We start from the raw sequence: 15,986 nt of genomic DNA on the forward strand, positions 1-15,986 counted from the left end.
TAAAGCAAAAAGAAAACCTTAGTTATTACAACCCGCCTACAACTACAATTGTGAAAAGAAAAAGACCTAAAATTATACAGAGACAAAAAATATATCAAAATATGTCAAAAATACATAAAATTTAGAGTTTAGCTTGAACAGTCGATCAGTTCTACATGAAGAGTCGATCGGCTCAACGTGAGAGCCAATTGGCTCTATATTGAGCCGATCGACTCTAGGGTCCTTAGGTGAGTTTTTATGATTTTCCTTCAATCGCTAACACAACCTCGCATCCCTAGAGCTGGTTTTCACATGCACAAATGTTAAAATTAATTAGAATGAGATAAAATAGCTTAAAAAACATCAAACTAAAAGTTACAGAAGCAAATCAAAACCCTAAATCACTAAAAGAACTTTAAATCCTATAAACTAACAGAAGGCAATCAAAATAAGAAAAATCATGTTTTAACAAATTTAATTACTTAATCAAATCTAAATATTAACTCTATAATATATCTCTAATCAAACCTAGAATCCTAATTGTCAAACATCAAATCTCAAAAAATCTAAGTTCTTATTATCATATTCAAAAAAATCTATTAACAAGCATATTAATAAAAACCTAATCTAATTATATTTAATCAAAGATCAAAATCCTAAACATGCTTCTAAATAATATAAAAAAATAATAAGGAATGAAAGAATGAATATTTATGATGAATGAGGATGTATGGTGGAAGAAATCGTCAGGTTTTCACCGTAGATGTTGGATCTACGAGTCTCGAGTGATGAGGATGTAGTTGAATTAAAAACTGGGTAGGAATCCAGAGCTGGATTTGGGTTTGTGAAATCTTTTATCGATTGAAAAACAGTTTCCAAAACCACTCTTTCTTAAGTAACTTGTTTTCTAAAATCGTTCTTTCTTAAGTGGTTTCTACTCTCTAATGATAGTTAAGATTAACAGTGCTTTTCTTTCTTTTTCTTTTTGATTTTTCCTCTGTTCTTTCTTTCTCAGTGTTTTTTCTATATCGATTTAACTCATAGCTGAAATTTTATTCTTTTTTCCTCTTTTTTTGAAACCCTAAACACCTCTTTCTATTTATAGAGGTAGAATTCAAAAGAAAACCCTATATAAGGCAATAGGTATTTAGGAAATATTGATAAATATCCAATTTTTTTAATTAAAATTTAAATAATTATCAATAAAATGATGATTATCGTCAAAGAAACCTTCTAGAATATATATTTGGATGTAAAATCTTTCGAAAAATGACGTCGGAGTGTCAAGATCCAATCAGTTCTATGAAGAGCCAATTGGCTTTATAGAGGAAGTTTTAAAAAATTGCAGTTTAGTCCTTAATTTTATAAAAATTACTCTTTTGACAATTAGATCCAAATTGATTTCAGAAAGGTAATTCCAACTGGATTAACTTCGACCTTAGCCTTGGATTCGTCTATCTCTCACTTTCCGAGACCTGAGAAGACAATAATTTTTATAATAGGATTTTCCATTTTTATCTCGATATCTAGATCTGGAAAAGAGATACTAACACCCGCTGGAAAGAGAAGAGGGATAAGAAAGCAACAGTGAGGGAGAAGAAAAAGGAAAGAATTATGTTTTGTGAAGTTAAAAGTATGGAGAAAGAATTTTAAGGTGTGGTTGTGATTTTAAATGGTTTTTTATTTGTAAAATCAAGAAAAGAAATGGATTTTAAAGGAGAAAGTTGAAAAGAATGGGGTTTTAGAGTCCTCATGGGAGATAAAAAAGTTAGAAATTAAATTTTTTTGAAATTGTTCAAATTGTTTTACTTCGATTTTCTAATACCACGCATCATATGGATGATATTAGGCTCTGCCTGAAAATTCTTTAACATTTTAGATTTGATAAGAAAATGGAGGATATGAAATTTAAAGAAAAAAATTTATATATATAACCTTGGCCATGGGCTAAGTATATATACGAGGGGGCAATTGTTGGGCCTAAGTAAGTAAATTAAAAGTCCAAAAACCATAAGCCTATAATAATTAATCTAATTAAATAACTAGTTAATTAATTAATTAGCTAGTTAATAATTAAAGGTAATGGTTAACACATACGTAAAGAAGTAAATGGGAAGAGTTATATAGCAGTTATCCCCACTCCTCAAGTAAAAAGAGATAATAGGTTTCTATGGCACAAAAGGCAAAAGCACTTTAAAAAAAAAAAAATTCGAGACTCTCTATAAAAGCAGAAGCAAAAACGAAAAAAGGATCTGGCATCAACCGAATAATTATACTGCAATATTTAAATACTCAAGCACAAATTCTCTGCAAATCTTTTTGATTTCGCACAAACTATTTGTTTCATATATTCCTTTATATTCATTTCAAATACTTAGTAACTTATGTAAATTTTCAGTAATTTAAATATAAGACCTTCAACTTATTCATTTACAAATAGTTCTATTCACTTAACTCTTGTGCTGTTGCTTGAAGATCTAAGCAAAATGTTAAGAGAGCTTAGGAATTCACCAAAAATCTTATTAAGAAGTCAATTTAAGGCGCATTAATTATAATCATTCGTATATCTACATATATGGCATATGCTCATCACAACTTTTTACCAAACACTATGTTTATTTAAAATTCATTAATAAATTTATTTCATTTGAGAAAAAAGATACGAGAGAGAAAGTAAAATAAAAATAAAATTTAAAAAGAATATTTGATATTATAAAATAAACTGACAGAATAATATGAAATTTATTTAAAAATATTAACTTTTTATTATAATATAGTTTAGCTATAACTAATTTCATAAAATTTAATTATATAAAATTCTAAATTATTTTTTATTTCATCTATATCACGTAAACTTTCAATTTATAAATAAATTTTATAGATTTAAACATAATATAAAACTTCATTTACAGAAATTTCACTTTAATGTAAGTTGCTGTTTCTTTTTTTTCTTGCTATAGCAGTAGAAAATTTTGAGGGATGAAAGCATACCTCATAGCCGTTTTGCCTCTAATAAAGTAGCAGAAGATTGTGTGTTAGTCAAACTTTGATTTTATCATGATATAAAAGTTAAATGAATAGGAGAGCTTTCTGATCCTTTCTTTTGCTCCATTTATTCTCTTGTCTTTGGAACTACTTACTGATATTGCAACACTTATTGCTACTACGGTCAGTTTCTTCTTTTTGCTATCTTCTACCTTTTTGGTACTTTCTTTTTCATATTTTCTATATAAGCTATTCATTCTTTCTTTTTTTTTTTTGGATGATTTATGTACAAAGCCTATATTAGAATCAAGTACGTAAAAGAAGGTATGAAACCTTTTATCTTTATTTCTTTTATATATATGCAATCTAAGTTTTATTAGTGTTTTTATATTAGTTTTAAATTTAAAAAATGTGACAAAATGTATATGTCCTGTTAATAATTGATACTTAGTATTTTTTCAGTCAAATAGCATAATATGATAATATTATTTATTATTTATTTGTTTATTTTATTATTTTTCACATACAATTATGAATTTCACTTTTTTTCTTATTAAAAGATTTGATTTTTTTATTAATATCTTTCTATGCATATGATCTATATCTAATGGTATTTTTGAATTTAACTTTTTTTTCTTATTAAAAGATTTGATACAACTATCAATGGCTAAGAGTATAAGATTTGATGATATACAACTATCAATGGCTAAATATATTTCTATATTTACTTGCTTATTTATTATGCTCCTTACATTATTTTTTTTTTGTAATTGTATTAATGTTATGTCTTTTTTCTTCTTGGATGTATTATTTGAGGTCAAAGGTTTTTAAATCAGATTCAAAGAAATATCACAATTCTGACTCAGAAGGTAAAATGAATGGTTTGAAGATGAAAATAATTAATTTTGTTTAAATTCTTTCATGTTATTCTTTAATCCTTCTATATATTTGCAAAATTAATTGTTTCCTAATTTTGATAGTTTTTATTAAATTGGAAAGAAAATATCTCTTTTTTTCTTTTATTATTTGTACTAAGATTGAACCAAAAGTTGGGTTTGTAATACATTGTTGAGTTGTTATATGCATATGCAGGATTTCCTTCATAGAATTGAGTTAAATGTTCTATTTAGTTTTTATTTAAAAAATTTACACTCTTATAATTATTCTCTTAAAAAAATCTATTAAATTGTTAAAAATAAAAAAAAATACTATTATTCACATAATTAAATATTTTATCATAATTAGATATTCTTAAAATTGGAAAGTTAGATTAAATGGACAAATAAAAAACAATTATCTAAAAGAATGAACAATAGAAATTGGCCAAAGGTACAAATTGGACCTTAAATTAAACTCTTTGTCGCACATTAGCACTTGATGTTCTTTTTTTTCCCAATTGGAACTTTAACTTTTAAAGTTGGCACAAATCAACCACTCTCTTAATAAAGTGTCAAATAGTTTTAGATGACATGAACGTGTGGGACTATTTTTCTAGTTAATAAATAATAAAAACACTAAATATGACACTTAGACCTACTTTCTTGCTGATAGGAATGATGGTGTATGGTGTGATAATAACTAAATGTAAAAATACAATAAAAATAGAAATAAAAATGAATCAATACTTTTCCTCACTTAACTTAATAATTCATCCTGATAATTAACTGATTTTTTTTTTTATGTATATATCAATTTTCTCATTAATCACATAAGCAAAAACTGATAAACTATCTAATTTAGAAAAATTGAACGGTAGAAAGAAATATCGTAAATCTTTTTATTATTGCTTTAAAACGATTTATTCTGGTTAAACTAGTTCAGTCCAAAAAAAAATTAAACTAGTTGGATTAAAAATGGATTAGAAGTGAAAAAAAACTATATGACTACGAAAGAACTCTTTTTGTCGATTCAGGAAACATCTTTCGTGCATTAAAAAGAAATCAGCATACCCATGAGAGACAAAGAAGTTTTTGTACTCTTGATTCATGAAAGCAAATAATTTTCTTCAGTTTACACTATTCTTTTTAATAATAGGTACAAATTATGTATATATATATATATATGATGTTTTAGTACTTTAGTAATATATTTTATATACATAATATGTATAAAATATATACTTTTACCTCATTTAAGTTTAATTGTCTATTTTTAGATAATATTAGCCAAAAGAAAAAATATAAAGAAAAATACTCAAAAATGAGCTTAATTGGACATGTTAGTATCAAGGCCTAAGATCAAGACGCGTGGATTGCTATTTGTTATGCTAGCCCAATTCTACAATTTACCTCAAGGACATTTCAGTCATTTTGTATTATTATTAGAATTTATATTAAGAATTATTTATAGAATAATATTTAGTGGAGATAAAGATACATATAGTCTTATCTATTAGATAGACTTATAATAGTATACTTATCTTTAGGAATACTTACTTAGAGAATGACTTTTCTCTATATATTCTTGCAAACCTAGTTCTAAAAGGAGGAGGGGGAAAGGTTTCTCCTATTTGTTCTATGTATCTGTTCATCATTTTTTTTTCTATAATTCTTTACAGTTCTTTCATAAATATTTTAGTTTTAGCATTCATTGTTCTTTTGAGATCTAAGGAACTTTTCAAGAAGTAGAGAGTAAGAACCAACCATCTTCCTACTTGAAAAAATTCTGAATATAGAGTGAGCTTTAATTTTTAGTCTCGTTTTATGTCTTTCTATGTAATACCATAATTATTGGATAAAATATGTTAGGCTAGTTTTTATGAGTGTTCAATTTAGCCTTTCTACTTTTGTACGAACCTTGTTATTTATTTATTTAATTAATAATTTTTTTACCTTTATACTTTTATTAGTTACAGTTATTATTGCTAATTAACCATCATAATAATTTAATAATAGTAATTGTTATGAAAATATTTAGGTTGAATGTATTAGAGACACCATCTTTACTCCAATTTATATTGATAGAAGAAATTTTAGTTGCATCATTAGTTTGAGTAGCTAAAGAAAAATGCACATCACCATCTTATTCATTAGATCTAAGTTTAAAGTAAAATAAGAGGATTACTAAGTAAATGACTAGGTTAAATACTATTTTCATTGTCTGTGTATTTTACTTTATAAATATTATAATCTCAAAAATACTGGTTTAGAGTATTTAAATTTACTTTTATTATTTTGTGTTGATAACTAGTGTATATAATAAATGGCTTCATAGTTTCTTAAAAGATAGTCCTCAAAGTGAATTTATCAGTTTATTATGAGAACAATTCGTGCATTTGTGAGTACTAACTTAAACATATCATTTAACAATCTATTTCAAGCCACATTTATTCTTTCTCAACTTTAAATGTCCTATTGGCTATAAATCCATTATGGAAATAATGCAAAGAGTTCAAGGACTTGAGAAATTAAGATTTTTAATCCATTCATAACAATCAAGACGGGAGACAGCAAACTAAACTTTGAGATTGACAGTAAATTTGCGACAAGAAGAAGAAAGCCATCTCTTGCTAGATTATTGATGACATCCTTGTAGCTGTAAGGCACGAGTGGAAGTTGAAATAAGAGATAGATTGCTGAAAAGCTAAACTGTAGGTATGTATTGATCAAATATTAAAGAAAAAGAGGAAAAGAAAAAGGGAAAACAATTAAAGTAAGAGAAATGATGAAGATGAGCATATGAAAAGAAAAAGAGAGCAGGAGACGAGATCATGTTTTGTTTTCTTCCTTCATTTTGTTTTTTTCTTATTTATATTGTAATTATGTATTTGTTTTTACATTGAATAAAAAACTTGGTTTATTCTTAATAAATGAGTGGGTTCATAACATGTCCGTGGCTATCTACTGAGCAGAAAAAAATGGAGCCCATTTGTCCATGTCAACTAATATTGACAGAAGTTTGTGAATAGATAACAGAAGGGTTTATTCGTGCTATTTTTAAAACAAAAAATTCCAATTGGGAACAAAAAAAACATCGAGTGCCAATATGATAACATGAGGTATAGTTTAGGGTCCATTTTATACCTTTGGCCATAAAAATCTACTGTGTTGCTAGCTTCCTAATTAGCTCTTTTGATTCTTTTATTATCGTAAATATAAACTCAACATTATATGAATAATAAAATCTAATTAATTGGGCAAAAAAGATCTATAATAGTAGCTCCAATACCAAAATCTCGTATATCCACAAGAATTTAAATTTTGAGAAAAGATATACCTAGCTAGTCCCTTTAAAAGAAATGTTAAAGCATTTCTAAAGCATTATTCATATATATCAAATTTTGTATTTTAAAAATTATATAATAAAATAATTTTTTAATATATTTTTATTTTTAAATATAAAATAAATAATTATTTTTACTTTCTAAACTTCACTCTCTATTTTATATTTAATAAATATACAACTTTTTATACACTTAGTTAATAGATATTTATAATTTTTATTTTTTTATCAATAAAAGTTAAAAAAATAAAAAAAATTAAAATTATTAATACTTGTAGAAAAAAAAAGTAAGATAAAAATTATAATATAAAGAATCTATTAAATTTAAATAATGTATTTTATTTTTTATATTTTTTAAAATATTTTATATTATAGAAATTATATTTTTTTTTAAATATGAACAGAGCTTTTTTTCTCTTTTTTAAAAAAGGAGGAACCAAATAAAAGCTCCAAAAAGCTAAAAAATGGAGAGAAAAAATAAAAGAGAAATAAGTAATGAGAAGACATTGAAGTGATTTTAATATTGTGTTTGAACCAATTATTGTGTGTGAACATTTAACTCTTGAAGAGGAAATTCTTTCTTTCTATAAGTATAAGAAGAGGCATTCTCTATGTTGAAAATACGATCAAGCATCACCCCCCACCAAAGGCCAGAAGTCAGACAAGTGAAGATAGATCTTCCGAAGTTCAAATACAGAATATAAAATATATTCAATGCTAATTTAGTAAAATGTGTGTTCATAACTTGCATGTACAAATACACTTTCCAGTACTTCGTTACAAGGAAATTATGCTCTATCTAGAAGTTAGAGATAAAGAATAAGCATACCTAATCTTCGCTAAACCATGTTTGGTCAATACAATAGAAATACCATAACTAAGTAAAATTATGTTTGGTATATATGGCCAAATTATGTTAATGTAACATTCATATGATACACAATGGCGAACTGAGAGGAACATGCGTTTTGTGCCTCTAGTGCCGCCAGCTTTCTGATGTATGTGGAGCTGCCTCGAGCTCAACTTGCCAAAAGAAATTTTGACACTATATCTCTTTCTTACATGATTCATCATTAGAATGAAATGCTCAGCAGAAAAACCTAAAACATTATTGCAGAACATGCACGTTAGCAATAAATTACTTTACCTTGGAACATTATGTGAACATAGTTAACTACATTCATTACATGCACTAAAGAGTAGATCAATCAACTGGTGCCTCAGCCTACTGATAAAGGCGAGGCTACTCTACGAGTGACCACCAAGGTTCAAGTCCCCACCAAATGTAAAATCCGTTCTCCAGTACTAAAAGGAAAAAAGAAATAATAAGAAAGGTGGATCAATCAGATAATGTGAATAAGCATGCTTAATCAATTTCCTTTTCCGTATCGGAAGTAACTGTTACATCATGGAGATATCCCACGGCTTAAACCCGATGAACAACCTTCTTAAGTACATTCATCATATAAGCTTATCAGTATATGTAAAGGCAGTATATCAACCTCAACTTCTTGGCAAATAGCTCAACAGAAATACCCCACTTTAAAACAAAACATCAGCTTTGCAGCTGCCGAGCTCATGCCATTAGATATTCATATAACATTTTGTGATTTTAGTAGTGGAAGTTCTTTATGCTACAGAATATCAGAATGTATCCATCTTTCAGTAAACACCATAGAGCTATAATCCACCTGTCTCCTATGATCCAGAAAGCAGCTAAATCAAACTAATACAAACTACTCCAAAAGCATTAAGATTCAACTAATAATTTTAATATTGACATCTAATAATCTACATGATGGTTTCTGGAATAGTAAGCTTACAGCTGTCATAATTGCTCACGGATAAAAGCCATTGATCTCAACATGGAAGCCAGCATATCTCTAGAAACCTGGAATTTCACTTCTGTTTCTCCAGTTGTTGTTTTGGTGTCTTGGAGCTAAGAAGTACAAGCAAATAAATTTTATGTTATTACTACTATCACTTTATAAACCGGGCCCGGCTTATAAAACGGCCTAGCCTTTCCAATCTCGTAGATAAAGGATAGTTATTAACATAGGCTCACAGCAAAGTCAGCACAGCACAGCCCAAGCAGCAAAATATTTAATAGGAAAAAACATAGATCCTTAGTGCTTGGAAGCATTGAAGTCCAGGGATTGAAATCTCAAGCCAACAACTCTCTTATCAATTAACAAATCTGTTCTAATTGATTTATAATTGGATGAGGGCTAGGAATGGGAATGCCTACCCTCCTAAGGGCAGCATATGCACATTATTTCATTTCAATTCCAATTTGTTTGCCGAAAGAAAACGGGAGTTCATTTCTCTGATAATGTAAAGACGGAAAAAAAAAAAAAACACCTAAATGGATTTCTCCAAGTGATTTTCAGTACTGAAATAAAGACTATTTTTTTCTGTGAGTAACATGTGATATTGCTCTTTCATTTGAAATATCACATCAATCAAAACAAGTTTCCAATTTTGATGAGCAAAATTCAATTTGGAAAAAGACTGTTTTGTTCATGGAAATAGTTAAAATGTCCTAGGCTCACAAAATCTTATACATAATTTAAAATGCATCATGAATGGCTTGCATCTCTAAATTAAAAACTGCATAATCTCCCTGTTCTTGACAAGGTCATTGTCCATCGCATATCAGCATCCTAAATGTGTCTAGCCATATCTAAGCATCATTACAGCATGTTGAAGCAGCGGGAATTTAGTTTTGAATATCTATAAGAAATTAGAGAAGAAAACTTTAAAATTTGTGTTACACAAGCAGGTATAGATGGTTTATAATGGTAAAACATAAGTCCAAAAATGTGTACTCAGGATGTAATGCTTGCAAAAGAATAAATCTGATGAGCAGTGCCAATCGACAGAACTGAAGAAAAGAAAATGTAATAGGGAAATAAATCAAGCATTTCAAGGCAGAGAAATATTAATTAAAGAGAAAAGAAAAGGCCCATTCAATTTCAATATAAGCATAATGACTTAATATTGACTATCCATAGAAATATTTGTAAAAGATGAGTTGAAAGTGAATAAATAGATAACAAACTAAAAGACTAAAAAGATCCATCACTAGTCTTCGATAAAATATTCCAGGAGAGCTAAACACAGATTTCGTAAATTGACAGAGAAGCAAAAGACATTAAAAGCCCATTAATTCTTCAAGAGGTATCACATGTTAAAGTGAGTATTACCTTCCAAATAGCATGCCATGCCAAGTGATAAACATACCAAGGTTGCTAAATGTAGGACATGCTTGGATGAATTGTTCAAATGACTTAGTAAACCACATACAGCTCAGGGACTAAAATGCTGAGAACTTTGGTAAAGTTTGCTGGATGCACTAATGTCAATTCTCAAAAGGATTTAGAATGGAGTAAAGTAGTTAATATTAGTATATAATCTAGTACTTAATAATTTATCCTTTTAGCATGCCATATTTTTTACATCAACAATTTGATACATATGAGGCAAGTACTATCGCATTAAGAAGACGCCCTGTAGAATAATTATCTAGTGGTTCCATTCGGAATCAGAAAAGTATAATTGGAATTACTCTTAAGTACAACCTATATAAATATGCTAAGCATTTGAAGCTTCAACAGACTGCAAAAAAGTTATTCTTCAATATGATGGAAACTCAATGCCAAGAAAATAAACTTGTGGACAGAAATGAAGGAGAAGTCACAATTGAAAGAATTTAATCAAGTTTTATCAGTTTTGTTTCCTCCATCACATGTTGCAACCAACATCACTGAAGTGCTAAATTTAACTTTTTCCCTCTTATAGATGTGTATAAAAGTCAGCACTATAGGTATACGAAATGGTTTTCTTGCATATTTTCAGTATCACTTAGTACAAAATGTCAGTTTAGCTAGAAAACAAATCTTAGCTACATGATGGGTGCTTCTAGATATTCATTTCATTCACCATGAATGAGTTAGGGGTGATCGATGATGATAGTGGCCCATGATTTATGCAATACCACTAACTTCAATCTCTTCGCACAAGAATCCGCACTGTGCAGAACAACATAGATTTTTCAGTATCTATGGACTATGATTATAAACCACAAAAACATGGCATGAAGTGAAGTTGAAGATGATAGGAATGAATAAGGCTGACTTGAGAAGACTATTCTACTAAAGAATACCAATGAGATCATAGGGAAAGCAAAGGAGATTGAGCCACTGACACAGAAGAAGACAAGGAAAATACACCGAGTATTAATCAGAATGAGGTTCAAAAGAGAGTAATATGCAACTGGTGGAGAGTCCGATATGGATTGAATTCTGAGTTCCATTGAAGTTCGTTTTCTTGACAAAGGTTTAACTTCTAATATTAATGCTTCTTATCTCTCATTGGCCTGTTATTTTCTGAATCAATATGTCATAAGATTCATTATTTAAATGACAATAACACTAAAGTCATAACTGAGTATTAGGCACCCAAAATTTAAAGCAAACTGACTTTCAATTCTTGTTTAAAACTTAAGGCACTGGTGCAACTTCTCAACAGTTGTACATTTAAGCATCAAACACCATTAAAGTGAAAAACCTTTCAGCTTATACTTAACCAGTTAGGTGATTTATAGATCAGGTCTAATAATATTCTTAACTATAGCAAATTACAAATGTTTGAGGGAGAAAAGGATATGGCAGCTGAAATAAATCAAGAAATGGAATCTACAGAAGGAAACTCCCCACAATGTCATTGCTGACAACAGCAGAAAGAAGATAAAAAATTCTTAGTTTCTGTACCTTTAAATTAATGACAGCAACTCGATTGGCTGGTGCTGTAAGCTGCTGACTGATATAAGCCATGGATTTTAACATAGGCTCTAGTGTGATCCTTGTTAGCCTAAACTGGACATCTGTTTCCCCTGATGGATTCTTTCCATAATCTTGCAGCTACAACAGCAATAATAGAAATTAACATAAGAAAGCACACATGCAGAATGTAACAACTGAAGAATAGTAAAAGGAACATTTTACTGACACTGACAGTAAATCTATTTACATATGAAAGAAGTAAAGAGAAGCAGAATGAGCTAAACAGCATTATAAGTGTCAGTGAGAATACTAATAATGTCATACAAGTTTTATGGAGACATCACTAATCTCTTTCTAAAGATGTCAAGTTTTGTAACAACTAATTATAGCTGCAGCTTGAAAACAGTATACTTTCAAAGAATTATCAGCTCATAAAAAGGAAAGACATGAATACCTTCAAGTTGATGACAGCTACTTTTTCGGCTGGTGTTGAAGTCTTATTTTCTATAACCCATGTCATGGACTTAAAATAAGTGAGAACCACCTGCACCATTCAACTGTAATGAGCACCAAACCTTCTGATGCTTGCTACACAAAATGTGCACCAATGACACATCATAACAAGCAAAACTAAATGGTAAAAAAATAAATAATAATAATTGGTATCCATACCGTGTTATCAGAAGGTCCACCATCACGGTGGATAGAAACAGGAGAAATGCTGGGCTGGTTCAAATCAGCAGCAGGTACTCCCACATCATTAAGATTAAACCGATGCGGTGCATCTTGCCAGTGCCACAATGATGGGACCATTTCAGGAACTGAAAAGGTGGATTTCTTGCTACTGTCTTCCAAACTATTTTCACTTCCCTGGGAGATAGGAGGAGCAAATTTAGCAACATTTTTCTTCATAGATGCAATCTTTTTTACACCCTCGCTTAAAGCACTAATTGCCACATTATAGGTCTCAACAGCAACTGCTCCTTCCTCAGCATATTTAATGGCTTCCAGGCACAGATTGTTAAAGCGAGAGGTCAGAGCTTCAAAACCTTGCAGATTGGCAACTTGTTCCTCTAATCTAACCCAAGATTTGGCATTCCTTGTCCATCTCTTCAATAGATAATGCGATGGAAGGGTTAGAACATTTGTCACAGTGAAGACAGTTAATATATGTCGACACAGAATGCCACAATATTCAAACATCTGACAACTACAACTCGCTTTCATCTCAGAAACATTCAAAGTCACTATGTATGCTTTGTCATCATGTTCATACTTAGCAACCCTAAACTTACTCACAACCCCATCGCCCTCAATGTTATTTGCTGTATATACAAAAGTTTCAACTAGCTCTTCCTGAAACTTTGCAAACACTTTCTTAGTGTACAGGTTTGCAGCCTGTTGTTCCATTGGTGATGGTGTCTTAAGCACCAGATTCGTGCAAATTGTATCATAATCTGCTTCTATTTCCTTTTCTAGAGAATGCTCAAGAGCTCTTTCATACTGCTTAAAGAACATAGGTATTGTGGTCTGTTGATTCACATACCCATCAAAAAAAGAGCTAACCCCTTGGTTTGAAGAAAGTGCAGCAAAGAAAGTGCCACGAAAATAAACCGGTGCCCACTGTTTACGAGCATTATACACAGCCTGAAGCCACTCATTCTTCTGGAGATTAAATTTATCCAGAAGCGCAACCCATGATGATTCAAAATCCTCAATTGTCTCAGAAAAGTTAATGCAGCTATATAGTTCTCCATAGAAAGACGGATGAGCAAGGTAAATATGAGACAGCCTTTCTTGGCCTTCTCTCAAGATGTGCCACTTGCAGATGCAATGGCGAGTATCTGGAAGCACCTGAGCAACTGCCATTTGTATGGCTCTATCTTGGTCAGTGGTGAGAGAAACAGGAGGTCTGTCATTCATTGCAGATAGCCATGTTTTAAATAGCCAAGTAAAGGAAGATTCAGATTCATCTAGAAGCAATGCACAGCCAAATAATACCATTTGACCATGATGATTCACCCCTGTGAAAGGAGCAAATGGGACCTGATAGTGATTTGGTCTATACATTGTGTCAAAAATAACTGCATCACCAAAGTGATTATACGCCATCCTTGATCTTGCATCAGCCCAGAAGACATTAGTCATGCGGTTATCATCATCAAGTTGTATTGCATAGTAGAAGCCCGCGTTCTTAGCCTGCATTTTCTGAAAATAGTTCAGGAGATTTTGTGCATCACTTCCAAGGGTTTTCTTTCTGCTAGGAGGACTCACATAACTCATAGGTGCATGTCTAACCTTCCTAACTGGGCGTTTAGGTTCTAAAGGAGAAGCATTCCTGGCAAGATTGGATTCATAAGACACATAATTTCCATCATCAGAAACATAAACATCACTAGTAGCATCTGGTGCTTCAGCCACAAACTTTGTAGAACCAGCAAAATGTCTGCGAGGCCGAAGGTAATGAACCTTGCTAGGAATAACCATAGAATGGTTATGGTCCTCTATAAATTTTCTCACAACCCAATTGTCAGAATCTTTTCTCTCTATCCTAAGCATTGCATTGCAGCTCTCAAAATTCCTCCTTTTAAGTACCTCTCTAGAACATGCAAAGTCCCAACTTACAATTGGTCCATCAGGCTTAGCACGGGTAAACTGACCAACATGAGTGCTAAATCCCATACGCCTGGCATATGCATCATAGAATGCCTTCGCAATATCCTCCGATTCAAACTCCATACCCAAATGTGGTAAAACACTACCATCATCATCCTGATTTCTAATCATCATGTCAGCAGAATCTTCATTTACATTTTGTTTCTCAGGTTTATTAGAATCAATAATAGCTGTTGCATTATGATCATCGGTCTTTTTCCCTTCAACACCTTCCACTTCAGCATCCATAAACGTAGTATGAAGTGGATTGGTTGTGTTTACTCCAGCAGGCTATAGCCTATTCTTCATCGTTAATGCAAGCACATAAGGACGAAACAAAAGCCTACAATTGATATCTATTCTCACTATAATAATTACTCAAAGTAGCCTATATTAAAATGCTTACAGATAAGAATATTGGCTGCATGTATATATCTAAATACGCTATTAGTGCTAGAAAACAACTATCATTTCTTTATTCTAAGAAGCAAATACGATATAACTCCCATCAAATAAAATATGGTAAGTAAATAGAAGACGCATTATTTCTTGAATTTCTTAAGGATTCCTAGAGAGGAAAATATTAGAGTCACAGAAACGAAATTCTTTCGACCATGTCAAATGTCAAAGAATTCACTAACTCTTGAAAGCAGACTTCACTATTTCAGCAATGAATAATAAGAAACCTGAATGTTAATGAAAAGAAAGCCCCAATCTAGTAGCATGAACAAGAAAAGAAGATGAAACTGACCTTAACAAACAACTTGTGAAGAAGCCAATTAAGCTGAATAAATAAAGCCATAAATACCCATTATCCCCTGTTTCTCTGTTGATACTGATATCCTCCTTGAATTCGGTTTTTGTTTTTCATTTTCTTTCTTTTAAAGAGAATTTATCATAATTATTTATAATATATAACAACTCCTTCGAATTTGGAAAGAAAGAGTGAAATTTGGGTGCAGAATAGTTGGAGGAGCCCCAATCCCTGAACAGTGAAAGTAACAAACCCGTTTTCTTTCTTAGCATTTTTCCTTTGTGGTCCTTTATAATGTTTAATTTTACTGTTTCAGCCCCCTTTCTTTCAATTTCACGATGGATTTCGTAATGCTAATTGAATTTCTGCAGTTTACGCGCGTGTAAAGCACACATATATATAATTAAAGTTTACTATATTTAATGTTTACTTAAAGTTTACTATTTTAACTTATTAGTTTTGAGTTTACTGTTTAATTTAAATGATTTAATATAATAATTTTTAATTAAGATTTATTTTAACAATAAAATTATAATTAATTTAAATGACTAATTTAATACAAATCGCAATATTCAGTATATATGCGTTAATATAGATATTTATAATAA

The 15,986-nt window shown here is 30.4% G+C and overlaps 1 protein-coding gene across 6 annotated transcripts; it reads right to left on the minus strand.

The window, feature by feature from the left end:
- Nucleotides 1-7,863: 7,863 nt before the first annotated feature.
- Nucleotides 7,864-15,625, minus strand: LOC8282529 (protein FAR1-RELATED SEQUENCE 3). Of its 6 annotated transcripts, XR_007216325.1 has the most exons (7): nt 15,376-15,625; nt 12,642-14,922; nt 12,424-12,513; nt 11,958-12,107; nt 9,009-9,124; nt 8,373-8,490; nt 7,864-8,285 (listed from the first exon to the last, which is right to left on the minus strand). XR_007216325.1 is itself a non-coding variant. In XM_015723080.3 (6 exons), exons 2-5 carry the CDS (start codon nt 14,871-14,873, stop codon nt 9,014-9,016), a joined length of 2,583 nt encoding a protein of 860 aa, XP_015578566.1. In that variant the 5' UTR covers nt 14,874-14,922; nt 15,376-15,625; the 3' UTR covers nt 7,864-8,285; nt 9,009-9,013. The 6 variants fall into 6 exon arrangements, 5 of the variants coding, with proteins under 5 accessions (XP_015578566.1, XP_015578563.1, XP_015578564.1 ...); XM_015723080.3 differs by lacking the exon at nt 8,373-8,490; XM_015723077.2 differs by having other exon boundaries at nt 7,864-8,490.
- Nucleotides 15,626-15,986: the final 361 nt, after the last annotated feature.

Source organism: Ricinus communis, chromosome 6 (assembly GCF_019578655.1).
Source record: "Ricinus communis isolate WT05 ecotype wild-type chromosome 6, ASM1957865v1, whole genome shotgun sequence".
Classification (NCBI taxonomy): Eukaryota; Viridiplantae; Streptophyta; class Magnoliopsida; order Malpighiales; family Euphorbiaceae; genus Ricinus; species Ricinus communis.